At 38.9% G+C, this 26572-nt stretch overlaps 2 protein-coding genes across 12 annotated transcripts in view; one reads left to right on the top strand and one right to left on the bottom strand.

The window, feature by feature from the left end:
• Nucleotides 1-2: 2 nt before the first annotated feature.
• On the bottom strand, nt 3-12217 carry prmt9 (protein arginine methyltransferase 9). 2 transcript variants are annotated; one of them, XM_044189803.1, is made up of 13 exons: nt 11848-12217; nt 10779-10978; nt 10457-10605; nt 10066-10302; nt 9696-9863; nt 9477-9579; nt 8815-8942; nt 8377-8569; nt 7021-7204; nt 4524-5214; nt 4234-4387; nt 1452-1574; nt 3-755 (listed from the first exon to the last, which is right to left on the bottom strand). In XM_044189803.1, the coding sequence occupies exons 2-13, from the start codon at nt 10974-10976 to the stop codon at nt 513-515; spliced, it is 2571 nt and encodes an 856-aa protein (XP_044045738.1). In that variant the 5' UTR covers nt 10977-10978; nt 11848-12217; the 3' UTR covers nt 3-512. The 2 variants fall into 2 exon arrangements, with proteins under 2 accessions (XP_044045738.1, XP_044045739.1); XM_044189804.1 differs by having other exon boundaries at nt 8815-8924.
• A 1560-nt stretch (nt 12218-13777) lies between these two features.
• arhgap10 (Rho GTPase activating protein 10) overlaps nt 13778-26572 on the top strand; it is a 50161-nt gene continuing 37366 nt past the window's right edge. For 4 of the 10 annotated variants that reach the window (XR_006377449.1, XR_006377450.1, XR_006377448.1 and 1 more), the window contains exon 1: nt 13781-14395. Coding sequence is in view for 7 of the 10 variants with exons in the window: in XM_044190094.1 (XP_044046029.1) it covers nt 14242-14395 (154 nt within the window). In the remaining 3 variants the exon portion in view is untranslated. Of the gene's footprint in view, nt 14396-26572 lie in introns of all 10 variants that reach the window. The other 6 variants (XM_044190098.1, XM_044190095.1, XM_044190097.1 and 3 more) reach the window with 4 other exon arrangements.

Here is a 26572-nt window from a genome sequence, read left to right as displayed (position 1 = left end):
TGTTCGCTGATTATTTTGTTCTTGCATTTATTAAGAAAATGTCACATTTATTGTTGAAATGTTTTATCGATACAGACAAACATCTTTACAAAAACAACTGCGCCTGTAATCAAGGGACAACTATAATATTTATATTATTTACTTACAAATATTATATTTATAAGTACAAATTATAAACGTCCTATGATCTTATAGCACAATTTAGAAACAAAAACATAACTTGAAGGTTACAAATTCTTTGATTGTGATTACCCAGCTTTCCAATGGTACTTAGAAGGGTGTAGGTCATGCAGGCTTCTACTAAATCTCAAAATAGAGATCCACTGTGTGTCTGAGAAAACTTGGAAATCTGAAGACTGGTATTACATTTATGAAAAACACTGGAGAAGATAAATCTTCCAGAAAGGGAATGCATAGTATTTAATGCATTTCCTTATGTGTCAATTGCCTCAATTTGATTGAGGCATAAAATATATAGAAATGAAAGTAGTTGAAAGATACAGTATGAGAGATTATTGCTCCATTGGCCTGAGGGCATTCTCTATATGGGCTGATATGGAAATGGTGCTCTTGTGAAGCTTTACAGCGAGGTGGACCCAGTCTCCAGCTTGTACCTCTAGGGGCTGCTGCAGCACGGCAGCTGCCTGCTTCCAGTGAGAGTTCTGGCTGAGGGTGCTGACACTGATCTCCTGGTCCAGGTAGATCTGGTACCAGAATGGAACTGCAGTTATTCTGCCTGCAGACGTAGCCTGGACCTGGGAAACAGGGATTATGGTTTAAGATACTTAATGGTACATAAAAACAGTCAGCTACTAATAGACTGTACTCAGTGCCAATTACCCATAAATCACTTGTCATGTTTTGCTTCTGTTAGTTCAAAAATAATATATGACACATGCAAAAAAAAAATTGAGATCATGGGTCTTTTTGGTTCTACCCTGACCAATAAGTTATTTTCAGTTTTTGCATTTAATGTTTATGAGTTTTGGGGAAATAGCTTGGATGGGATCAATTCACATCGCATATCATGTTAGATCGCTGGATGAATGTTAAAAGAACCTTGTGGAGATGAAAACTAAACTATTTCAAAACAGTTTCATGACACAAAGTTTTATCTCTGAAAATTCAAACAGCAGGTTTGTGCTGAAGTTATACAGGACCAAAAATACAAAGTTAGGAGGTAAAGTCAGAAGTTTGTCTGAGGGAGATGTGTACAGTGTGTCTTAGTAAGTATGATTCATTTCTAGGTTGTTGGTGCAATATGTGTACTAGAAAGTAGCTCAGAGATTTTTGATTTTTTTTGTATTGGCATTGGTCAATGCATGAATTCAAGTTTCATCAGTACAGTATTTTTCTACCACAGCACCTAAAGACGTGACTTTTTAAAGACAGTTTAATTATATTAATTCCAATCATGTTGGTAGCACTCATTAGGCTAATAAGTGCCTTACCTTTACTTCTCTGTTCGTGTAGTTGGCGTTGGCATCCATAAGGTCAAGAACAAAGAGCTCCACAAAGTCACTGAGATGCCTGCACTCCAGTGTGGAGAAGTCTAGAAACACATGGACTGGTACCTAAAGGACATAAAAGATAAACACAGTGTTAGCAAGTTGTTTGTTGCAGATAAAAGACCGTTTGGTGACATCAATAAGGAACTACATATTATGAAAACCCATAAAAAACCAGGGAGGAAGAGCCAATTGGATCTGACAGCAATGCAACACAAAACAGGTGCTCCTGATGCCCAGGTTGGCAACCACTGCCCACAAGGCAGGAATGGATCTCCCCCAACAAAATCAAGGCGCACTGCTTCGTTTAAGTATACAAGTTAAAAAAGACTTTATTATTGTGGCTACATTGTTACAAAAGCTTCAGAAAAAAGGGCTCAGACCTAAAAATAAAATAAAAGCCTGAAAAACAGTGCTGCAGTAGATTAAAAATCACGCAGAAGCAGACTCACAGTCGTTGTTGGCACTCTCTCACAAACCATTATTTATCCACAGTAGGTTTTAATTCGTAGTGTCAGTGGATAATCACTCAATCACTGATTACTGCTTGGAAACTAATCTTCCACTTCAAACTCTTCAAAACTTGACAAACAGGTCGTGGCTGCAGGGCAGCAGACTTAACAGCTGAGGGAGAAACCAAAGTGGCAGCACAGAAAGTGTCCCTGTTTCCTTTACTGCAGAACAAAAGAATCTTTCCTCCTCCCTGTCACAATTGTGTAGACCTCAGAGCCCCGCTGTTTGATGTGATTGATGTAATGTGTGCTGATGGATTCAGGTAAGAATGTCTTGGGCCAAGCTGTGCGTTGTGTCTTGTGTGACAGTTGTGCTAGAAAGTGCCCTCCACTGAGGGCTTCAAAGACAACATCTGTTAAAACAAACGACCGTGTCCCGTGTGGGGCCTGCGGAATTAGAGCGCAAACATGATGCTGAAAAAAAAAAAAAAAAGATAATTTCCAGACCAAATAAAGAAAAAGAATTCAAAAGGATTTCACAGCTTCTTTAATGCAGCTGGGAAGCACACATCAAAGAGGAGTGCACAACAGAAAACACAGTCCTGGACCTTCCAAGTGAAATACCGTGTTCAACAAAAGACAACCCATACATGCTGGATGCAGTCTGGCTGATTAACTTAGGCATGTAAAATTTGTTCTGAGAATTTTTTTTGTACCTTTATAGTATTGCACTATACAGTATATCAATCATATTTAACAAAACCCACAGGCAACACATTTGCACCTAATGGGTGAACTCTGAATGTGAATGATGCAAGCTTACAAACAGCATACTGTGAAAATTGTCAATATTGCATAAGGAACACAAGATTGACTGTTGCCTCGGTAACATGAGACAGAATACAAGATATGAGTGACCAGAGATGTATAAAAGGAAGATTTTGCAACTTGTGTTATGAAGACTGAAGAAGTTTCAGCTTGACAATATGGTTTTAGTGTGCTTCAATTTGATTTCCTATTATTATTCAATATATTATGTCATTTAAAACCACTATTTAGTAAGAACATATTTTATGGTTAACTTCATAAGTCAACTGTTGTTGTATTTATAGCATCAGCTTCCTGTTCATGTTATTCTATTTTAGACATGACATCCTTAGAGATTCAGTTTTGAAATTATTCTGTGTTGAAAAAAGATATCCTTGAACTTGACATATTAATATTACACCCAGTTCAGGAAAGTGAGGTCTGCAAGAATATAAATTGATATGTAGTGTATATACATATATACACTTGAATCCCACTGATATTGGATTTATGAGGCCAACATAGTTTTTTAACATAAACATTTTTCATAAGGATCATATACATTTGGTTATTAAATAATTGCAACCAGAATATGTACAGAGCAGGATATTTTACAGTACAGTAAAAATAAACTTCAGTGCTTCCTGGTGGACAAACTATGTAATGGCGACTCTTTCTAAATTATATTCAACATTTCTGTACTGAAATTTGTCATGCTTATATTGTCATATACAACAAAATCAATATATCTGTGATAAACTACTATCAAGTCATGCCATGCCAAAGTCACCTGACTCTGTCACCTAGCAACTTAAACTTAGTACTGATTGGTTAGTTAGGCTCTACTTAGTTACTAGCAGAGGTCAGAATTTAAACCAGTGCAGTTTCATTGGATGAAACCAGTAATCTTGCGATGTTCATCACTGTGGATGCAGGGTCAACAAACTTCACTTCAGCAGGGACGCTGTTTAAATTTGGTCAGATGCTTGTCTGAACCAGTCACTGTCTGCACTGCAGGTGATCAGCCTGCGTGCCTTACACAGCTTAGAAATTCCTGTTGTAGTGCATCACATTTTATGCCATTTTTTCAGTAGATTTGTCCCTGCCCAGCAAGAATTTTAAAAGTTTTTAAGTCATGCTTAACAAATAGGTATGACATTGCTGTTTAACTGCCATTTCATGACCAGTGCACCATCATCCCTTTCCCTTTTTGCTTTGTTGCTGGTAACCTTTTCCTCCGTGAAAATACATCCAAGAATTTGACATCCTTTGATGTTTGCCTCCGTTAAGGTGGCCAACATCTTTTTGTCCAAAACTGAAAAATACAAAAAGGTCAGTGGCCATGGCACAGCCTACAGCAAGCCCTGCAGTGACCATTAGTTACTAGAGTAAAGATCCTTACATGCAAAGTAAATACCATAAATAAGTTAACCTTGATACATGGTAGCTTATGTAGGTATACTTACAGTGAACTGATTGATGAAGGGAGCAATATTGAATCCCAGTGTTGGCTCCTGACCCTGGACAGCACTTTCCAGCAGCAACGTGTCTGACTCCACCAGCATACCGTGCACCACAATCTTTTCTGGGAAAATACGTCCTCCGTCCTCCAGCAAACACCTAGTATAGATCATAGGAATATATTTTACTCTAAAATAACTGAAAGTACAGCACTAAAATGATCATCAAAACACAAAGCAAAATAAACCAGTGATCAAACATTTCTGCATGCCCCACTCTGGCTGCTTCCCCTTACCTGGCCAGTGAAGCTTTCTCCATCAACTTCTGTCTAATGAGACCACAAGTCTCTATACAGTCCAGAATGATGACACTCCACAGCTTCTCTCTGGATGGCCTTTGTAGCATCCCCTGCTCATCCTCCGTGTGGTTGAGCCAGAACTCCAGATGCTGTTCTGGGATACTGTTGGAGCGAGCCAGTCTCTTTAGGACTTCCTGTTGCTTTTTCTTTTCCACAGAGCTGTACGCTTTTACACGACCATGGCTGGCAGCGATGAGGGAGAGCAGAGAGAAGCCCTCTGACACATCGAGGACATAGAGCAGGTCACTACAGCGTGTGGAGTCAGATTGAACACCTGATCCTCGCTCTTGGTTTTGGCTTTTAAACTTCAGCTGGGAGATGAGTTTGGCCAGCGCACTGCAAAAACTCTGATGGTAATCCTGATTGTTCAGGAGCGCCATTTCTGAACATTCCAGCATGCAGAAGTCTTTAGTTTTATTCTGATCAGTCTGAAGGCATGCTAGTGCACTGCACAGTTCTGCCTCTGGGTTTTGATTTGAAACAGGGTTTCCAGAGTACTGTGAATCCAGTCGCTTGTCTAGACGGATTTCATGGCCATCTCTCACCACAGCGACACTGCAGAGCCTCAGGAAGGAATCTCGGCAGGAGACTTCAACTATCAGCTCGTCTTGAGGTTTCAGGAGAAAACCTGAAAAGTAAAGAAACAAAAGAAGAAACCACTGACTTGCCCTGATTATACTAGAACTGTGCAAACCTCAATAAAAGTTTTGATACCAACTGAAACTAAAATGGAATGTAGCAAAGAGAACTGAAAACTTTCAAGTACTGAAAATGGCACTGGATGTCTGTCAGATTTGTAATCTTGTTAACTTATTTTTCAATCAGTTTCTAATTTAAATCTAAATGTTGCCAGTTTTTATTTAGGTTAAGTTCAATGTTCTTTGACTGCTTGTGCTTCGACAACATTTAAAAAGGGTATTGTAGTAAAACATCTTTACATTTCTCAGAGTTAAGTGTCAAAAAGACTGTTCTGGTATCAGTATCATATCAGCACTAGTATCGAAAATTGTGAAACGATATTCAGTATCTATACCTGTTGTTAAAAAGAAAAACAGACAAACAGAAAGGGAAAAATAAATACAGATAAATGAACAATAACATTATTATTTATAATGTCATGCTTATGATTTTATAAATGCTATGCTGACAGGGGTCTAAGGCTACAGGGTGTCGTATGCTGTACAGATTATTAAGCCCTTTGAGGCAAATTTGTGACTTGTGGTTTTGGGCTGTATAAATAAAATTTACTTGACATGGAACAAGCATGATCGATCGACATTCTAAAAGGGTGAAGAAAGAGGAGAAAGGGAAAGAGAGTGAAGAAAAGGCAGAAAATGTAGAAAGGGAAAGGGAGAGCGAGCCCAACAGAGAAATGAGATTCAGGGGACCGGGTGCACAAAGGGGGAGGGGGTTTAGAAATTCCTACAGGAATAACATCTGTTCATGTCTTCATGTCAGTGCGTGGCTCGTCAGAGGCATTTGGGAAAAATGCATATTAATTGCCTATAAGAATTTCATGAACACTAAAGAGTGTCACAGGCGATCACGGCACACACGTCACAGCGACCGGGAAACGGATGTCGGTGATCACCGGGAAAGGTGGCAGCTCCCTTGACGCTGCCTTCACCAATTAGCAGTGCAGTGAAATGCTGTTGATCCCTGTCTGAAAGATGATGTACTGCAATGCCAACTGGAACATGTCATCTCATGTCAGTGTCTATTAAGTTCACAGTGGCAAGGCATAACAGCCAAGTAAAAAATATACAGGGACATTTAGGGACATTTGGTTCTTTATTAATTCATTGTGAATTCATTTAAACTTTTCCCATTTCTTGTTAGTTTAAGTATGTTGCTTAACAAATATCAATTTTACTTTAGTATAATAGCTTTATTGCAAAAGATCACAAATTGTGAGTTATATTTATTTGGACTTCAGTGATGATAATTTGTGTCAGGGAGCTAAATCATTCTGTCATTATAGTAAATTATTCTCACTATTTTCACATGGAGAGCAACTAAAAATAATCAGAAACTTTGGTCCAAAGGCTGCAGTAAAGTAATAGTTATGATTATAGGCTGAAATATTTCCTGCAAGTATCCCTGGCACTATCTAACACAGTTAAAAATGTTAAATACTGTATGTAGTCTAAAACACACACTGCCTTCCTCTGATGTAACATGGAAATGCAATAAATTGGAGTAGAGAACACAAGCTGAGCAGAAAATAAAATAAACTCTATTATAACTATTCTTAAAATGCTAAAGTCATGAGCATTTGAAACAACAAGCGACAATTAAAGGACGATTCCCGGGACACACTGTAACTGATGGACAACGCTGATTAAACTGAAACTTAAAATTTGTACAAATCAGTGTAAAATATTGTTGCCCAACTTCCCCCATGGTGTCTCCCTGTATGTCTATTGAATCTTACCCTTGGTGTTGTTGACAGGGTAGATGGCTTGCTCCCAGCAGGTGTCCTCCTGGGGTCCAGTAGACAGACTGCTCTCCTCATCCAGGTGGAGCTGGAACCACACAGCCAGAGCATCCAGCTCCCCCACCTGAGTGACAGGCAGGCGGATCTGCTGAACCTCCCTTGAGCTCAGCCCCTCCAGTTCCTACAGGTTAGCAATACAAAACAGTTAAGGGACAGTGGATGTGCTACAGAGATATTAGCTAAAATCAAAAATCAAATTAAGTTTGGCTGTAAAAAATAGGTGTACAAATAAAGTGCATTATGGGTATAAAAATGCAATCAGATTTCAGAAGGCTTAATGTTGAAAAGGGAGTTGTGAATGTTACTGGCCTCTCAGAATTTGATAGACAGTTTGGACGTTACTGGTCTATATGTATATGCATTTCACATTGTGTATAAATATACTGTGGGTTTCATAAATCACAAGTCTAATTCTAAACCTGAGAGAGTATCTACTGTATTTTCATCCAGCCCAATAACACCAATATAATATTAAACCTGGCCTGCCTTGCTGCTGGCAAGCACCAAGAACGCACATCTCTGTCGAAAAAGAGTTCACAGCAGCATGGTATGTAATACTAGCCTGGGAACCAGACAAAGCCGAGCTCATGTTTCTTTTTTTTTTTATCAATTTGAAGCTAACGTGGAGCAAAGGCCAGAGTACTACATAACTAACTGAATTACAATGCAGTGCTCTTAAGTACGAGTATCACTCTGCTAAAGTGAGTTTGCCTCATTGATTCTAGACACATTATCACAGCTCTGTCATCAGGCTAAGTTTGTCTGAAAGTCCCTACTGCACGTGTGTGGATAAATATTCTTAGCGATGAATATCAACAAATGATCCTACAGGTAATGTCTGGCAGATAAACACTGTCTCTCCAATCGGCCAGGTGTGTACTGGGAGCTAACGAATCAGGCAACAATCCCTGCAGGCCTATAGCTAAATAATTGGTGGCCACTGATATGCAATATTTCAGCCTGTGAGGCAGCTAATGTGTTAGTTTCATGAGACCAGTAGACATATGGTCAGGTAAATTAATAATTTTTCTCAGTTACATTATTCTGCTTGACTCAAAGCAACAAATACACATTGAATATTAGGATTTCTCACATGGCTGACACAAAGAACATGCAAAAGTTAAGTAAAGTCAAATTGATAGTCGCTGAATGAATTAAATTATCATATCATTGGAAGCTATATGTTGAGCAGATGATACATTCATAGGGTACATACATTCGAGGGTACATCATTTCTAAATGTAGCCCACACAGAGTTTATCAGCATCTGTTGTCTTCCCTGTTTCTGCTCACCTGCACGTTGTTGAAATCTATGTTGAGGGCAGTGAAGGGCTCCGTGAGAGGTTTATATCCCCCTGGCAGTCTGCTAAGCCTCTCTGTAGTGTAAGGCTCCATGGAGTCATCCGGCTCAGAGCTGCAGCTCACTGGGCTGCGGAGCTCCCCGGCTGCAGCCATGGACAGACTGCCCACCTCTGACACACAAAGCCTGTATGAAAAACAAAAAGCTTGATCTTATGATAGGTCTAGGCACCTTGTGCTGCTGTTGCTGCTGCTTCAAAAAGCACCTTCTTCTGTTTGCCTCAAAACTATTTGTTAAGAACTAAGAATGTAACAACTGGGTGGAAAGCAATTTGTTTTGTTGTTATGATAAGTTCATTACAGGAAAGCATATTTTATCTGACACACACACACAGCCCACTCACAGGAATTCAGACAGACTCCAGGGCCTACCTGTGATGCCTGCGGATCTCGAGGGACTCAACAGCCATACCAAACACAGTGGCTCCAGCGGGAATGACCCGTCCTGTCGCAGACTGTTCCTGGAATTCATTCTCACCTCTCTTTGGGACAAGAAACATCTGCTTTCAATGAGATTACACATTGAGCCCTCTTGATGGCACTAACACAACATGGAAGTTAACTGGATACATTTCCCATTAACCTGGTACACTATTTGCCAGTTACCGTATGTGTTGAAATGAGTGAAAACTCAAGTATCATGGAACTTGCCCCAGTTAGCTTCTAACTTCTTGGGGATAAACATAGAATTTTTTTACTTGCCGAGTTGCCCTAAAGCCATCGTTAGTTTTGTTCTCTGTGAGACCAACATTTAATTGCCTGGTCTTTGTGTCCCCCAAGCCCACATCCTGAATTATTACACAACTCTGGCATCATTATTTACAACTCCATGTGTTTTTCAAAGATTAAATGTTATTTAACACATTTCTGAAAATTTTACAATAACTTTTTTTTTTTTTTAGGATTTTCAATCCTGTATGTCAGTGGTGAACGGCAATAGATTTTGGGTGCCAAGAACTCATAGAAACATTAATATTGCACTGTGGCAACTGGAGAACAAAGTTCTGTTTCCTGTGTTTAATAAATGAAGTTACCTGTGGGGGTAGCAGCAGGTGGTGCCAGGCATGAATGAGACTCTCTATGATGCCCTCTCCAAACAATCCTGCATCCACCGTCTCTGTCACCACCAAGGACACCCTAAGAAAAACAAGAAACTGAATGAAAAAACATGAGAAACACTACTTAACTCTTAAACAGGAATTTCATAACAGCACAAAGAAAAGATAAAAGGTATTGTGCTTGTAGGATTGCACCTGTGTGGGATGTCCTTTGGCACTTCCATCTCCAGAGATTTCATATGGAGGATCTTGATTCTACCATCCATTCCATTAGCGGTCACCACCTCACAGGCCAGTTCATACATCGTCTTCGACAGTTCACAGGCATACACCTCAGTGGCCCCTGCCTTCTTAGCACACATACTTAACAGAGAGAACCAGGAAATCAGAACAATAAAACACAGGTGCTATTCTAGCTGCAGCCAAAAGAACAAACTTAAGCATGGTACCACTAAGTTTGGATGGGGTTTGGGTTGATAAGGATCGAGTTCTAACTTAACAAATACAGTGCACTCCATAACTTGAAGAATAAAAAGTTTACAAATTATCATGGAGAATTTCTCACCCAAGGATCCCAGTGCCAGTACCTATGTCAAGTACAGTGTTGCAGCCACTCTGAACGGCCTTCTGAATGGCTTGCTGGTACTTCCGATTCCTCCCATGGTCGTTGAGCATTAAGAAATGCCAGCGCTCCACCAGCCAGTTGGCCACACGGTAGAAGTTCTCCCTGGCTTCTGGATAGTCTGGTCTCACCTTCAAGGCTTTATGGAAATGACCTGCGGCTTCGTCTCTAAAGCCCATTCTGAATAAGAAAAGGAGTAGTCAAAAACAGTACAAGCAGATAACTCATCTAAATAATGTAAAATGACATTATGTCCAGTAATTACAGTAGTGGTGACACATTCTAAGAACATATATCTTTGCAATGATAACAATTATGGAGATGAGGATAATACCTGAACAGGTGTTCACCCATGCTGTTCAGGATAACCTCATCAGCAGGAAACAGTTCCAGCGCTTGTTCATAACAGTCAAAGAGGTCCTGAATGCGGCCCACAGAGTCCAACTCCTCTGACCATTTGAAGAGAGTGAACCTGAAGGACTCCTAAAAAGGGAGAGGTCACAAAATTGAGTTCCAAAACTGAACATCTTTCGATTCTGCAGCAGTAAAAACAGACTGCTGCGTGTATTATTATGGCTGGTTATGTATGTGTGCCACAATGTTTGGTTAGTGACTGTACGCAAACGGGTTTTCAGAGTAGTGTAAACAGTCATTACCCTTGCAAAGTCCTTAAACACAGGTGCAAGGTTGAGGACAAGAAGGTAGTGCACAAACGCAGTTCCATAATCTTGGTTAAACAGGCACTGCTGGGCACTTTCTAGTGAACTAGAGACCAGCTCGTTCCTGGCAGGGTCCTCTCTGCGTCGCCTTCGGTTCCTCCTGCCATGCTTTGGCCTTGCACTGGCATTAGGCATCCCTTGCAAAAAAGGGAGAGTGGAGAGTCTATTAGGAAATGATACTGTCTGATAATACAATATACAGATTAATGCCACTTTTAATAGGACAATAAGGTTCCACATATGAGTCTGTATTGTACTGTATGGCTCAAAGCCCATTTCTGCCAGGAAAAGACAACATTTAATTTAAGATAAGTCCATTTTTGTATTTCTTTTATCAAAATGTTGAGATACTAGGTCCAAACTTTGATTCATTAAATAGTCAAAATATGAGATATGAAATCATGATTATGAAGTCAAGATTTTGACTCAGGAGATATTATAGTCTTACCAAAACATAATCTTAACTTAATCTAGTTTTCTTTTCCTGGAAATGGGTTTCTATATATGCCAAAACTTTGTAAATTAAAAATAATTATAATAACTTCAACATAAACATATATATTATACATAAGTAAGCTACTGTTAAGGGGAGACACTACAGGTGAATAGGGTAAAAATGTTAACTAAAAGATATCACCACGAAACTTCCCCAATTGATTACTTACATTAAGACAATTCTTTTTTGTGATGTTATGTTTAAATATGCAAATGAGGCATTATCTAATGCTAACTTTTGGTGAATTTAGGAGAAATCTACAGACGCAAATAGACAACGCGTAGAAAAATAAACACCTAAATGTGTAATTTGGGCGTTTTCTTTCCATTAGTCTGAAAGAGGACATGTTATGGAAGCAAATTAGCCCAAAATGTCAAAATTGACCAGTGCGTGAAAAAACGATGTTTTATCCTGTAGAGTCTTCCCTTAATTAAAAAAAACGGTGACAAAGATACTCTAAACAAAATGCTATGTACTTACAGGCATTATTGACAATTTGTGTTGACTTACTGTATGTTTTTTAGATCACAGGCTGTAGTATGGACTGGACATAGACGGAAAAGATCACTGCTGTTTACTTAAGGTGGCGTTGCTAATTTTGCGAACACGCAAACGTTAACATTACGGTTATGTCCAATAAAGTCGTTAGCATCGTTGAGAGCAATCCTTCTTCTGGCAGCAGGCTAACGTTAACTTAGCTCACATGATAAAAGCTGGTCTGACAGTAGCTACGATAGCTTAGCTGCATGTCAAAAAAATTACCGTATCTGTTTATATTCACGTTCAAACGGCTAGATGTTGATTAAAACTGTAAATCACATTGCTACTGCGGTTAAACAAGGAACGTGTCCGTGCGCTAAACGACTCGGAAAGAAACATGTAACGAGACAAGGTTCCACGAGCGCAATTGAAACGAAGTTTATTATATTTGAAGTTACGAGTAGTACGTATTAACCGTATAAAACATGGTGAATAATAGTTTACTTTATAATAATTTTAATAATTGATTTACAAATTACGCTACAGTAAATGTTACCGCCTCAGATTTGGCTCTGATGGAACCAATAAATCTTGAAGCGCAATCAAAGATTACAAAAGAACAAGATAGATCACACCCATGGAAACCCCTACAGTAAAACATGAAAGAAGCATTCTTAAAAATGAGCGTGAATACAAATTATTTCATGTGCTCGTACCTGCTTCTTGTATGTGGTATTCTAGTACATTAAGCCCTTTAGTAGGCTACTAATTATTTGCTCACACTTGTCCACTCCAAAATGACACCTTATTGTCATTCTGGGTGTACAACTTTTTCATGCAAGTGCAGGAGGTGACGGATGGTAGTTCCACCTTGTAGTCACAGTTTGTGATGATCTGACTGAGGGGGTTGAAGATTGTGTAGGAGCTTAAGCACATAACGTTGGTAGATTTATATTCAGCACTTTTTGGTCACCTGTGATTGGTTTTGAGTTGGCTTCTGCTGTTCTTAAACGGTTTGACCTTGTTTGTTGACCTTGTTTAGAGCTACCACAGGCACTGAAGGATTCTTATTCTCCCAATTTAGTTTTTAATTTTATATGAACTTCTGAACCCACTTGGAAACATTATTAACCATGTCAACTAGAAAAATGGTAGTTGAAAGTGCCCCTAAACTGTGGAACACACTGCCTCTGGATATTAGAATGGCAAGCTCTCCTGGTATTTTTAAAAGGAAATTAAAGCATACTTTACTGTATTTATACCTTTCGATACACTGTAATTAACATGTGTTTCCAGTGTTATCCCCACCATCCAGTTAGCCTCAGTTAGCTTTCTAGAAGTGGTGGACATGAACTAAGTACATTTACTCAATTACTGAACTTAAATACCATTTTGAGGTTCTTCTCTTGAGTATTTTTATTTTCTGCCACTTTATACTTCTACTTGAGCACATATCAGAAGGAAATGTTGTGCATTTCACTCCACTACATTTATCTGACAGCTGTAGAAGTTACTTTGCAAATCAGGATTTTACATACAAAACATTTGATGAGCTTATATAGATTGTTTTTGATTAAATGACATTTATAATGTAGCACTACTTCTACCAACTACAACAGTAAAATGCTACTTACACATCCATGCATCATTAATAATGATCAACTTATATAATATATAATAATATAATAGTCTCACAGTCCAGTATATATAGTGTATATACTTATGGTAATGTTTTCTACCAATCACCTACTTATTTACATTTACTTAAGTAATATTTTGAATGTAAGACTTTAACTTGCAATGGAGTGTTTTTTCAGTCTGATATTGTTACTTTTACCTAAGTAAAAAATCCGAATACTTCTTCCACCACTGCTGACATCTTTTGACCTGCACATAACCAAATCAGTGCTCATTGCTCACTGGGCAGCGAAGCGAAGGCGGAAGTCGATATGACTAAAGAATCTTGCAGAAGCTAGAGACTCTTTGGTAGAAGTTTGCTACACGCACACAGATGTCAGCAGAGTTTCTCAATCTGTCACTTTCCTAGGTGGAGAGTGTTTGATGGAGGAAGGAAAAATCGGATACAGCAGCCATGACTTTCTGAGAACTCCTGTGAACCGACTTCCGATGAAAACTTCACTCGAAAGCGTATTGTTATCACCTTTTAACCGTTATACTCGTTAGCTACTCTTTTCGTTATTTGACAACTGTGGAACAACACTCATGCGCCTGTGTTAAGTTAAGTTACTATGCTAACCACCGTTAGCCGCTGCAACTTGACGTAGCTATGTTTTATCTGCTAGAAACTGCCAGCGAAAAGAGCTGTAGTTTGATTGTAACGACAAGTTTTATTTAGCTACAAAGTAAGCGGCATTTTGACCGGTTTCCCCTTCCAGATAACGAAGCTATCAATCTGTCACAGAAATGGGACTACACCCGCTGGAATTTAGTGAATGCTATCTGGACAGCCCCTGCTTCAGGGAGAAAATAAAGGCACACGAAGCAGAGCTGGACAAAACTAACAGATTTATCAAAGAACTGTACAAAGATGGGAAGAACCTCATCAATGCAACAAAGCGTAAGTTGATTTGAATGGGGTTGGGGGGGGGGGGGGGTTTAAACTCGGTAACGTTTTACTGTGAGAAAAGTCTCACAAAAAGCACGTACTTGCCCCAATGCCCTGGGAAGAGGTCTTGGGGTCTTGATGTGTTCACTCTTATAACAACTTCTTCCTCAGTTTGCCAATGATTGTCCTTTCCATTATGTTATGAGAGGGGGAAACAAGCTTGCTTAGGAGTTACAGAATAGATGAACCAACTGTCAGATGATATGAGAGGCTGTCGTGATAACCAGATCAAGGCGTTGTCTTTCTAATCTGTTTGAATTCTGCTTTTTTTTAAATTCTGTTTTATGATAACAGTGAGACCATTCATGTTTTGAGCTCAGGCAAACCCTGAGTTATTTGAACACAGTAGTGTCAGTGCTGTGGTGTTGACAGATAGGCTTTAGGCAAGCTCCAGTACCACAATTGCTTAGTGCTTTGGGCTGTCGCACAACATGTTTTTCTGCTCTAAGAGCTTCAGACAGACTTAGCTCATCACGTTTGTTTCAGTGCTGCTAGTTAGTCACAGGTACCCAGGTATGTCTTGTCATTTTGCCTTTAGGACAGCCCAAATTCGTCAAGGCACAGATGCAGCAAGGTGCTGTCAAGCTTGCACAGCGCTCTTATTTCATGCTGACTTAAGTGTTTAGTGGCACATTTAGGGTTTGGAAACAATATTGAAAAGGTCAAAACTCCAGCAACACTTGTAGTATAAAGAACATCCTTACTGTCATATCAACGAGTTTTGGCCTTTGGCGTTCATTAGGGTACAGGCCACAAGCCGAAATGTGCTGGTCTGACAATAAAGTTGTCCTTTATACTGCAAATGTTGCTGGAGTTTGACCTCTTGATTTTTTTTCCCTTCCCCATGCACCTTGGAAGTAGGTTCCTAAACAATTAAATATTGTCATTTATTATCGTGTCATGAGTATATGATCATATTGTGATACCACTTTACAAGATTATGTAGTCCAAATTAATGATTTTGTGCAAATTGTAGTTAAAAACTATTATTTTAAGTTAGCTTTACTCATTTTAAGAGTTTAGTCTGGTGTAATGCACAAGAGCAGAACACATTTCATTGTACTGAACACCTGAAAAATATCTGTAAAAATTGACTCTGTGATTGTGATTTCAACAATAATTCTCAGCCCGAAGCGTATTTATACATGCTGCAGCTTCCTTTTTTAGTTAGGTTGAGCTCTGAGGACATTCCTGGTTTCTGGAGTGAATTAAAATCACTGTCAGTCCTTATAAACATCTTGAAACAGCAGGTGCTCCATGATTTGGTGGAAAGTATACACTTGACACAGGGTCAGAAGGTCATGAAGTAATGCTGAGGTATTCAAATGAAGCAGCCTCGGTGCCTCTTGTGTGTCAAGGAAACTTGACACCAGGCAGAAAAGGTGTCTTTTTATCCTTCTCCTCAGTCACCTCTTATAGATTCAGTCTTGCTCTTACAGTAGCTACCATGAGAGGCTACCAATGGTGCTGTACCTCCTCCTGCTTCACGCTGTCCTGTACTGTACATTACTGTTGTGCAAAGCTGTTATTTGCATACTTGTGGTCTGTTGTACCTGTTAGCTTGAGTGAGTCATGCTATTCTCCTCTGATCTGGTGAATATTCTCCCAAAACCGCAACTTTATCACATATTGCATAAACTTAAGTTGTATTCATTTGTGTCAAAATATCAGGAGGGCAGTTGTTTTCAAGTGAACCATGTGTTCAGCATGAATAAAAAAATCTTTCCATTTGTAACCTTCAAGTAAACCGTAATTGAGCATCCTGACCTTGTGTTCATGTTTTCTACTTATGCTTAATTTACCTGCTGTGACTTATAGTTGGGAGATTACACGTCCCTTTCTTCAGCCCCAGTCAGCCACGTCATGGAGTTACCAGGCAAGCTTCCACATAGCACTATCGTGAACTCTGGTATTCGCTGTTGCTCAAAGATGAGTTGATATTAATGCTCTGCTATGCTGGGGTAAACTGATAGTCAGTATCCCGTTTCAGGAGGACATGTCATGTCTTGTATTTCATGCCTTTATAGGACTGTGTGTGTGTGTCCAACATAGTGACGTATATATCAAATATCAAGTCTGTTAACCCTCATTAGGTCCGTGTTAGCCTCTTGCTTATGAGAATATGACAAGGAATAAGGAACCCTGGTCATATGTTCCCACAGGGACGTCTACAAAGTCAGTTTAAGTTTCAGGAAGGAACTGATGGTCGTGTTCTTATGTGCTGACATTAATGAACTTCTCGCAGCCTCAACCGTTTTTGAAAATGTGGTCTGTCCCTTCTACCAATGTGAAATCACTGTTTTTAATATTCTTTGATCACTGTAATCATGAGGTGTTTACTTACTCTCCTTGCTAAAAGCAGTAGTAGAGCAACTTCAACATGCCACAGCAAAATATTAATATAATAATGCCCATGGCCTGGCTGTTTTTGATGTTATCCAAATGTAAAAACAATACACTACTATTTACAAAAGGTGTTTTCTGCCTTGATATTTAATTTAAGGTGAGGCTAATTAAACCAAACTGGGCTGAGTAGCTGTCAACAGTATGTCTTTGAATGATAACACTCACGTTACAGGTAGAGCTGAAACATTTAGTCGATTGATAGAAAATAGGCACCAATAATCGATTCAAATCTCAAATGTGAACATTTCTTTCTTTTCTTAGTCTCATGAACTTATTATTTTTGGATTTTTGTTGTTCAAACAAAAACAAGCATTTTGAAGAAGTCATCTTTGGCTCTGGGAACATGTGACCAAACAATTGACTGGCAAAGTATTTGGCAGAATAATCAATAATGAAAATAATAATAATACTTTTCTACAAATTCTTAAACCGAGATCATACCACACAAATTTAAAGGTTATTTCTGCAGTCTTTTATCCTATTCTCAGACATTGTCTAAGCACAGCACAGGTATTATAAAGTTCACAGTAGTTTTAGCTGTAGCTCAACTATAAATAAGTAATAGCGTTATTCATTTACACTGTCAGGGTGGAGCTCAGCGCCAGCATACCTCTTATTACGTGGACATTACTCTGATAATCTTGTCTCATGAGAATGTGACCCTGTGTTCTTTTTCTTCTAAATCTGCCTCGTTTGTGGTTTGCAGCTTTGAAATAGATAGGGTAGCCTCGCTTGATGAACTTGTGAGTTCAGACAGTTGTTTTTGATGAGTGGATTTGATTTGGGGAGGCTAAGCTGTGTAATCCTCCCTGTGTATGATGGTCACCAGCATGAGATCTAACACGCAGCAGTGTTATAAAAATGGTTGCATCTAGCATTCTTTAGTAAACATTGACAGATTTTGTCTTGTTTACAACTTATAGTAAAAGCTGTGGATTACAAGTTGTGTGATAAAACACTCTACTTTATGTTTGACCTCAGAATGATTGGACTGTCCAAAAGACAATTGTTGATCTCCAGATCCCAGGCCCTTGTTAGCCTTTCAGTCACTCCCTCCACTCGTACGGATGGGAGGATGTCCCACTACGGAAAGTCCTTGGTTCTGAGAGGAAACTTTAGCGGGGCCTTGGGCCAGAGAGCCATGACATGGAAGTGCCCACTAGAGCAACATGCAGATGTGCTTCTGTTTCAGAGAATTTCCTCCACAGGAACTGTGTCCTGTCTCTACCCTCTCAACCACCACTCACTGTTGTCCACAGCAAACACACTTATTTCTTGTTTGTAGCAGAAAATATGAACTCTACATTTCTGAGGAGCTTGTTATTTGTATCTTGTCTTGTCGATGCACATCACCAAGCCTTTCTTAGTTTTATAGTGTTTCCTGCATGTTCTGTTATTGCTGCAATCATCTGAAACATGAAGTTGGCCAGAGTTTCAGTGGGGTCAATCATAGTCACATCCACAGCTGGACTTCCTCTAGTTAACTGACTATAAACCAAAATTATTTGTATTTTTTTCCTTCACTTTCAGTTCCACTTTGATAACCCAGCTATTTGAAAGTCTTTTTCTCATTGGCAGGCAGGTTTAAGAGTTGCCTGCCATGGTGTGCCTTGGCTCACTGCTGCTCTCTGTAATCACATTACTGATTCTGCCAAAGAGCCACATCACAATCTTTCATTAAAATCGCATTAGCACAAGACGTGAAGTCATGTGGGAGGAACGCTTTTTCATCTCTAGAAAGAACAAGACCTACTATAAAAGTGATGTTGTATTGCTCGATGGCTCAACTATACCAACTATACTTTTGGGGCTCCTTTTTTGATCTAAGCAAACTTTATATATATAAACGTGCCAACAGAATATCCAGATACTGCTACATATTCAACTAGCCACTTAGTCATGATTGACAGGATACTGTTCAGCGCAGCCTCACCCTACACACTTGTTTTGAGGATCAGGAAGTCAAAAATGAAGTAATGCATGCTTTGTGGGCAGGGAGCTGGGGGTAGAGAGATTGTGGGAGGGGATGGTTGGGCAGGCTCTGTCGAGGGCAAAGGTGGGATCCGAGTGTGGAGTAGGGATTCAAACTGGAAAAGATGGGAGAGTGGAACAGGAAGGACTGAGGAAAGGCAAAGCATGTAAATGCTGGCTGTTCTTTGAGGGCCTGGACCAGGCAAGCTCTGACCTAAGTGGCACATCTGATGAGACTGTAGAAATCATAACAAACAACACTCTAACAGGCGCCAAATGAATACACTGTGGACAACTTCAGCGGCTGCACTTTGACATATACATACCTTTTTGTGGTTTGTTTTGCGGAAAACATTTGCTGCAGCAGCCAGAACATGCAATGTTAAGTTTCCTGTTTTAAGACATAGAGTAAGTGAAAAACAAGTTACACTCATTTTTGTAATATGGATAGGGATGTTTTGCAGCATGACTCTAATTAAGGAAACATTGTGACAATGTTGGATGAAACAGAAAGCCCAATGTAAGCATAGAAACGGTAAATTCACCTCAGCAGGATTGACAGTAAAACAAACTACAACTATACATTGGAAGCATATTGGATCTTTACTCTGAAAAGACAGAGACAGTCATTGCAAGCCAGTCCTTGTTGGAAAACTTGTGTCCTATAGTTATACCAAGCCATAGCCTATTTCACTTACTGTTGAATCAAACATTTGGGAACCTGTAATTATGTGTAAATAAAGAGGTATACATTTTGTGTATTTTAACCAATTGTTAGAAGCAAATATTTGTGATTTTAAAGGGAGAATTTTGTGTGTTCCTGCAGCAACAAAGAAGTTAACTTGATTATAGGGCATACTCACCTTTTATCTTTCATCATGCTTTTGAAACTGAGAAAGATCCTTAGTCATAATGTCAGTTAGTGTCCTACAATTAATATGCAGATTTTATTGAGTGCCCCATTGTCTTTCTTTGCATTGACTATAATGTAAGTGTATTGTAAGTAAATTTAAGTAAAATAGCTTTGACCTCAATCAATTAGATCAACTGAAAATGAATTGATGACACTTCTCATACTAGTCTTATTAAGTAAGATACCAAGCATATTCAGGTATGCGCTTGTCAGGGGACTTTTGCTGCCCTTTTTGGGCTGTTGGTCAGATGACAGTATTTTCAAAACACTGTTGTGATTGCCAATCAAAAGATTAGAAAAAATGTAATAGATTAATCAGTAATTAAAATAATAATTGCTAGCAGTCATAATCCTGACCTAGTATAACAAGAGCCTTATTTGTTAATATACACCTGTTTTAATTGTTTAAAGTACATGATATTTTGAGCGTGATCGTTCATTGTTGACCTTGGGAAGAGTATGTGTTAAAAAGATTATCTTAACTCAAAGGTGCACTTACTAGCTTTTAAAAAGCTAAAATAATAAATATGTGATTTTTGTTTCTTGTTGCTATCTTTTTGTGACAGTGGTCTTGTTGAAAAAAGCAACTTCTGCGTTGGTCTGTGGTGCTCCATAATAACCAGAGCCCTCCCCATTTTGTCATCTTTGTTTTTCTTTCCACCTTTTCCAAACACGGGCACCAATGTTTATGTCACAGGGCTAGGCATTTTTTCATGTTTTTCTTGTTATAGAACAATCTGGACTGTAATATCAAATAGATGTAAGGTAGGGTCTGTATGACTCATATGCTGAAGCCAGTAGACTGGGGTCTCTGGCTTTCAGCAGTGAAACTAGCCAAGTTTGACAGTTCCCAGGTTTACTCAGAAATACCTTGCTTTAAAAGGCAAAAAGCAGGAGAGGCCTTTGCCTTGGACTCTTGTGTGCCATAGTGTGTGTGTGAGGTATTTCTATCTTGTGATAGGTCTTTCTTCTAGGACAGCAGCTATCATTGCAATCTGTTATGCAGACCTCTCATTTGACACTTTTATTTATTGCTCCACTGATTGTATCGAGTTGATCTATGCTGTTTTAACTTCAATTGACACTGCACAGGGACTCAAATGCTGTCGCTATTTCTTCCTTCTCTGAATGTTGCATGTCGTCTGTTAATGCTGGAGCTTCATGTAACCGGATAACGTTCATTCTTCATGTTTTATGTAATGAAGTCCACACAGCTTGACCTCATATATTCTCTTATTAACTGTCCACCCTGCAGTGAGTTAAACATGCATTCAGCCTGTGTAATCAGATTGTGGATGGGTGTGGTTTGTGCACCATGCTCACATGTGGCTCTAATAAAAAGCTTGCAAATCTATCCATTGACATCATTGTTCTTGGAGTACACACTAATTGTTCACAGTGACCTGAGCCTTGATGCTGTCTTTGCTGAGATAAAGGATACCCTTAATATTCTAACAGTGCAATGGTAAAATGTACAAGACCCAGTTTCACTTTAGATATATCTGTGGATAATAAAAAAAAAGGTTAGCACATTTAAGTGAAAACAAAGTATGAGTTGGTAAGTAAATTATGAAAGAGATGGTAAAGCAATCACCAAGTCACTGGCAACATTCAACAAGCCTATTAAATTCCTGCATTTATTATGTTCTGCAATAAAAATCGAAGGATACTTATCACACCTTGAACAATGCTTGTTTGGCATTGATTTTTAGAGTGATAATGCCTCCAGCTCGTCATTATCTTTAACAATAAAGTGACAATTAGGGATGTACACGAAATTCACGGTTTGGTATGTACCTCGGTTTTAGGGTCACGGTTTGGTACATTTTCAGTACAGCTGCACAACGGACTGACTAAAATGCACACGTGAAGACACATTGTAGTGGGGCTTGGACACTCTGACCATATGGTTAAATTCTGTATTCTCTACGGCCGAGTATGATCGCATATGTACAGCAATAAATACTCCTATAGCATTAGTTATTGATTTGGCATGGTCTGAATCTGCAGTGAGAGTAATAGTTTGAGTCACAGGGTGTACCGAACCGATGAAGTCGCATACTGAACGTCCTGTACCGAACGGTTTGGGACGAATACTCGTATTGCTTATACCCCTAGTGAATGGATGCTGCCCTGAACTTACGTCAGACACAATATAGTGTGTTGAGGCTCTGTTAAGGTGTGTCAAGGTTCAGTGTAATGTTGTCAAAACATGCTATCTGGGGGAGCAGCTGAACTTTCCACTCTACATTCATGTGTGTTTTGGGATAATTTGCAGTTGACCAACAATTACTTTATAAGGGTCACTGATTAGGTTATGATGTGGGGGTTTTTATGCTCAATATAACAATATAACTCATTACAGAAAGTCACATACTACTACTACTACTACTACTACTACTACTACTAATGACAACTACAGTTTATAACTTGTGCTTTTTATTAATAACAAACACATGCTGTAGCTAACACTTCATTTGTTGTCTGACATGCAGGTGGAAAATATGTAAACATATAAAAATAAATATTGTTAACTAAGCCAAACAAAAGCAGAGCCAAAAGCACTAGAAAAGACATGATTAGTAGAGACACAGTATGAGCATAAAATAAAACAATATAGAACCTCTAAAATTGCTTTTCTATAAAAGGTTTAAAGAAGGGATTTAAGAGACGACAAACTCATCTTCCCCACGTTCCTCTGGCAGACTGCTTCAAAGCATAGAGAGCCGCAGACTGCAGAAACCTGGTCACTCTTAGTTTCAAGCCTGGCTAGAAGAATCACTAGAAGGGACTAAAGACTATTGAGTTATAGCCATTAAAGTAAATGTTATATTTTCAAAATGATGTCACTAAGATGGGATACAGTGATGGAAAACAGCAAGAGGCCTAGGATCAAACTTTGGGTAAAGCCATAATTGAAAGGCACCTGGGGCAGAAGCAGAAACATTAACAATCCCAACAAAAAAATGTTTCTGAGATATTAGGTCAAGCAGTAGTAATTGATTTTTGGGGGCAGTGGAACAACCTGTAAACACAAAACTGATTATTTTTGCATGAAGTTGTTATGGTACACGTGTTAGCAAACAGTTGCATAATTACACATACAAACAGACACTGAGCAGCATTAGTATTCATTTGGAGTTGAGTTTCTGGCTACGCAACAAAGTAATTCCAATATAAACCCTCATTTTAAAAATATCTGGCTCTTCAGCTGCTTAGTGCTCCACTATATTCACCAGCTACTCGCTAACTTTGTCTGTCTGCTGTTTGGTGCTGGACGTGCAGCATACAGTGGGGTTTTAGAGCTTTTTTGCTGAAAACAGCTGTCTTCTGCAACAGGAAACAACGCAGATGAGAGCAGAGAGAGCTAACCAACAGTTAAACCAAAATAATGTAACCTCCCCTCCAGAGCTCCCCTCTGCTCTACTGAGCAAATCATGATGGAGATGGTGATAATTCTCTCTGGGCTCATCACTACAAGCGACCCCTCTTATATTACATATAGACATTTTACCCATTCTTAATAAAAAATATTGATTTGTGCAGCTTTAAAGAAATTGGTAGTAGTATTATGTAGCTCAACCCAGCCCCAGCCACGAATGCCATTATTAAAAGTGTCAAAAGAAGCTACTAATGTGGTGAGCTATAAAATGATTCGTACAGGATTTGATATGATTAAAGATATATTTGTTTGAACTTGCTATTAAGGGCCTGTTATAAGGAGGTTTCCATGCTGATAAAGCTAAGCTGTTTTCATGCCACTAACCAGCTAGTAAAAAATAGATACTTTTGTCAAAAAAAAGTAGAGCACTAAACAGGAGAAAAGCATAAAAGTGAAAAGGTGAGTTAATGGTGAGACGGTGCTTCATTGGTGGTGAATGGTGTGGTCAGTATTAGCCAGATTCTCACCACTCAATGGCTGTACCTTACAATAGCCTTATTACATTGTGTTTGACAAGTGGACAGTAAAACACGAGCAGTGGAGAAATGTGATCATAGTGGTCCAGTCAGCACTAGAGACCAGCATCCAGTCATGCATCCATAGGTAAAGCCTACCAGTTTAAATCTAGTAGAGGTATAAGATGCTAGATCCAATGAAATCTATGCTCTCTATCTCTTCTCTACTTCCTGTTTACTGGACTTACAAAATTATAGTTTGTTACAGACCATGCCAATATAGGACTGTTTGTGTTGTCTGCAGTCATTCCATTTGCTGCAAATTAGGGACTATTGCCTAGACCAGAGTGACCAGAGTCACCTTTTATGGACTTGCACACCCTGGTTTGGATTTAAGCTGTCTATGTGGTTAAGATTCCCTCTAGATTTTACAGTCACTTCAAAGAAAATTGCTATGTTCAGCAAATAAGTGTGTTGCTCCCAAAATAATGACCTGACAGGCTTATATTTGCCATACCTTTATTTTGAAAATAATGCCTGTAACCCATACTTAAATACTCCCTCATAGCAGTTCATCAAGTTGTGTTTACACCAGTTAGAAATCACCACGGTGACAGAAACATTTTGGCCTAGAAGTGAAAAGCTTTTAGTGTATTAGTAGTGTATGATTAATATGAGCTTCAAAATTATTAGGTGTGGTTGACACAAGTTTATAATAGAAGTTTTCTACTCTAAACTATTGTCTAATGAATTCTTGCAGTAACTGCAAGAACTGCACTGATTATAAGCTGACAATAATAAGGCATCCCATAATGCCCCTCCCTCCCATCCCATCTGACCTCACCAAAATACTGTCTTTAAAGAAGTGCCAGAGCCAGAGGATTTCACACTCGACTGCTATTGTTTGTCAGAGTCTCTTAATGTTGCTTGTGCAGTGGACTATTTTTTGTTTACCATGTCTATGTGGTATCTGGGGAAAGGACAGGTGTAGACCCTCTCCAGTCTCCTTGATCTGTGCAGTTTCTTGCAGAGGTTCATGAGCCAAGAAATTAGCTATTTTGATCCATAAACAAATCATGAGTCCTTTTGTTTTGATTACTATCATTACAATATATTTGCTACCTTCCTGTGGATAAAAAGCTGTATCTCATGTAATTTTACTAGTGAGGCAGCTTGCTTTTTATGTGCTTATGCACATTACATTGTGCATTTCTTTTGCTGTTTAAACTTTTCATTTCTTAAAGACAACAATTACCTCACCCACAAGAAAAAGAACATTTCCTCCAAGTGCTATATAAAGACCTAGTCAAAGAACAAACAATTATAAATACTGTAATAAACAAGCTCTCCCATTGTCTGGTTTGCATCCCTTTGCTTCCTGTAGTTCGACGACTTAGACAAATTGGCCAAAGGAATCGACCACAGGTGTTTGGTTTGCCCATATTTCCTCGTGTGCTTTGGAACGCAAAGATTTGAGATTGAGCTGAATAGCGACCAGCAGTGGATTTCAAACTGTTTGAAATAAATAATTGAGGCAGAAGCTATGTCCTTTGTGCCAGGCTCAGGCAGACATTGTCCAAAACCTCTCACATGTTTGGGCTTTGGGCCCACTGCAGATTTAATCCATAGCATGTGTACACACGCTGCTCAGAGAACCCTGAATGTGTAAGCAGCAGGATAGCCATGGATAGAAATTAACAAACATAGCAAACAGCTCAAATAAATGAATAAAAAAAGATGATGTTCTGACATTTTATTATAATCTATACAGCAAAAAATATACTGCATTTGTAAAGGTCTAGGTAATTGTTAAGATTCGGTATCCAGCATCCAGGGCTTTTCCTTCAGAGAATATTGGGTGGCTTCTGCTGTCTTTATCAAAGCCTGAGTCAGCAATAACAAAACCTGTTTCAGGGGTCATTGATGGCCTTGTGGACTAAGAGGCATACCACGTTACTGCAACATTCCCACTTTAAATCCAGTTGGGGACCTTTGTTGCATGTAAACCCTCCCCCTATTTTTTCTGTCTGTCTCTACTCTGTATTATCAAAGGTGGAGCCAAATTGGTGCCAAAATTTTGAAATAAAAATAATTTTGTATACCTTTTGCTACCTAATAAGCATTGGCTATGAAAACCATAATAGACCTTTTTTTACAGCTGACATTTTTGGAGTTGCTGTAGCAGGAAAAGTCCAGGTAGAACTGATAATGCACAAGCATTGCAGCATGCACAATAACATGATCCGGTCAATTGGCAAAACCTAATTGGGTTGCAGCCATTATTAATGCTATTAGTCACCCCTTTGCTTTTTCAGCTCTGACGTGTCAAGAAGTCTGCTGTGAAAAAGGTCCAGTATTACTAACAAGATACTGTAAATGGTCTGATAGTAGCTAATGTTAATTGTTGACTGTTGTTCCTGCTTGGCTTTTTCCAAAACTGCCAAGCAAAGTGCACACTTCCAACAAAAAACTGTGATTTACAGCAAAACAGTATAGTTTACCAATGAGATTATAATATTTTAAGGATATTGTCAACTGCATGAGAACAAAAATCTATTTTTATTACTTATTTTCTTACTATTACATGCCTATTAGTTTTTTTGAGTCTCGGTCAGACATAATTAACAATTTGAAAACATCCCGTTGGCTCTGCAAAATACTGATGAATATTTCACAGTATTATTAGCATTTTATTAGACTAAAAAGCATTTAAAAATATCTTCTGAAATTAATCAGTTATAAAAAATAATAATTAGTTGCAACTCTACATTCCAGCTGGCTGTCGAGTGCCTTTGTAGCAGTTACAGATGCTCAGCAGTGTCAATGCTTTGAGCTTTGTTCAGTGGTGTTGCTCAGTTGATTGGTCCCTATAGGGTCCCAGCTATCTGCCTTAAGTCTAATGACACTGCTCCTCAGTATACTGCTCATAGCTCCAGTCCTAA

The sequence above is a fragment of the Siniperca chuatsi genome, linkage group LG3 (genome assembly GCF_020085105.1).
Source record: "Siniperca chuatsi isolate FFG_IHB_CAS linkage group LG3, ASM2008510v1, whole genome shotgun sequence".
Lineage (NCBI taxonomy): Eukaryota > Metazoa > Chordata > Actinopteri > Centrarchiformes > Sinipercidae > Siniperca > Siniperca chuatsi.
This window is presented reverse-complemented; position numbering and strand designations above follow the sequence as displayed.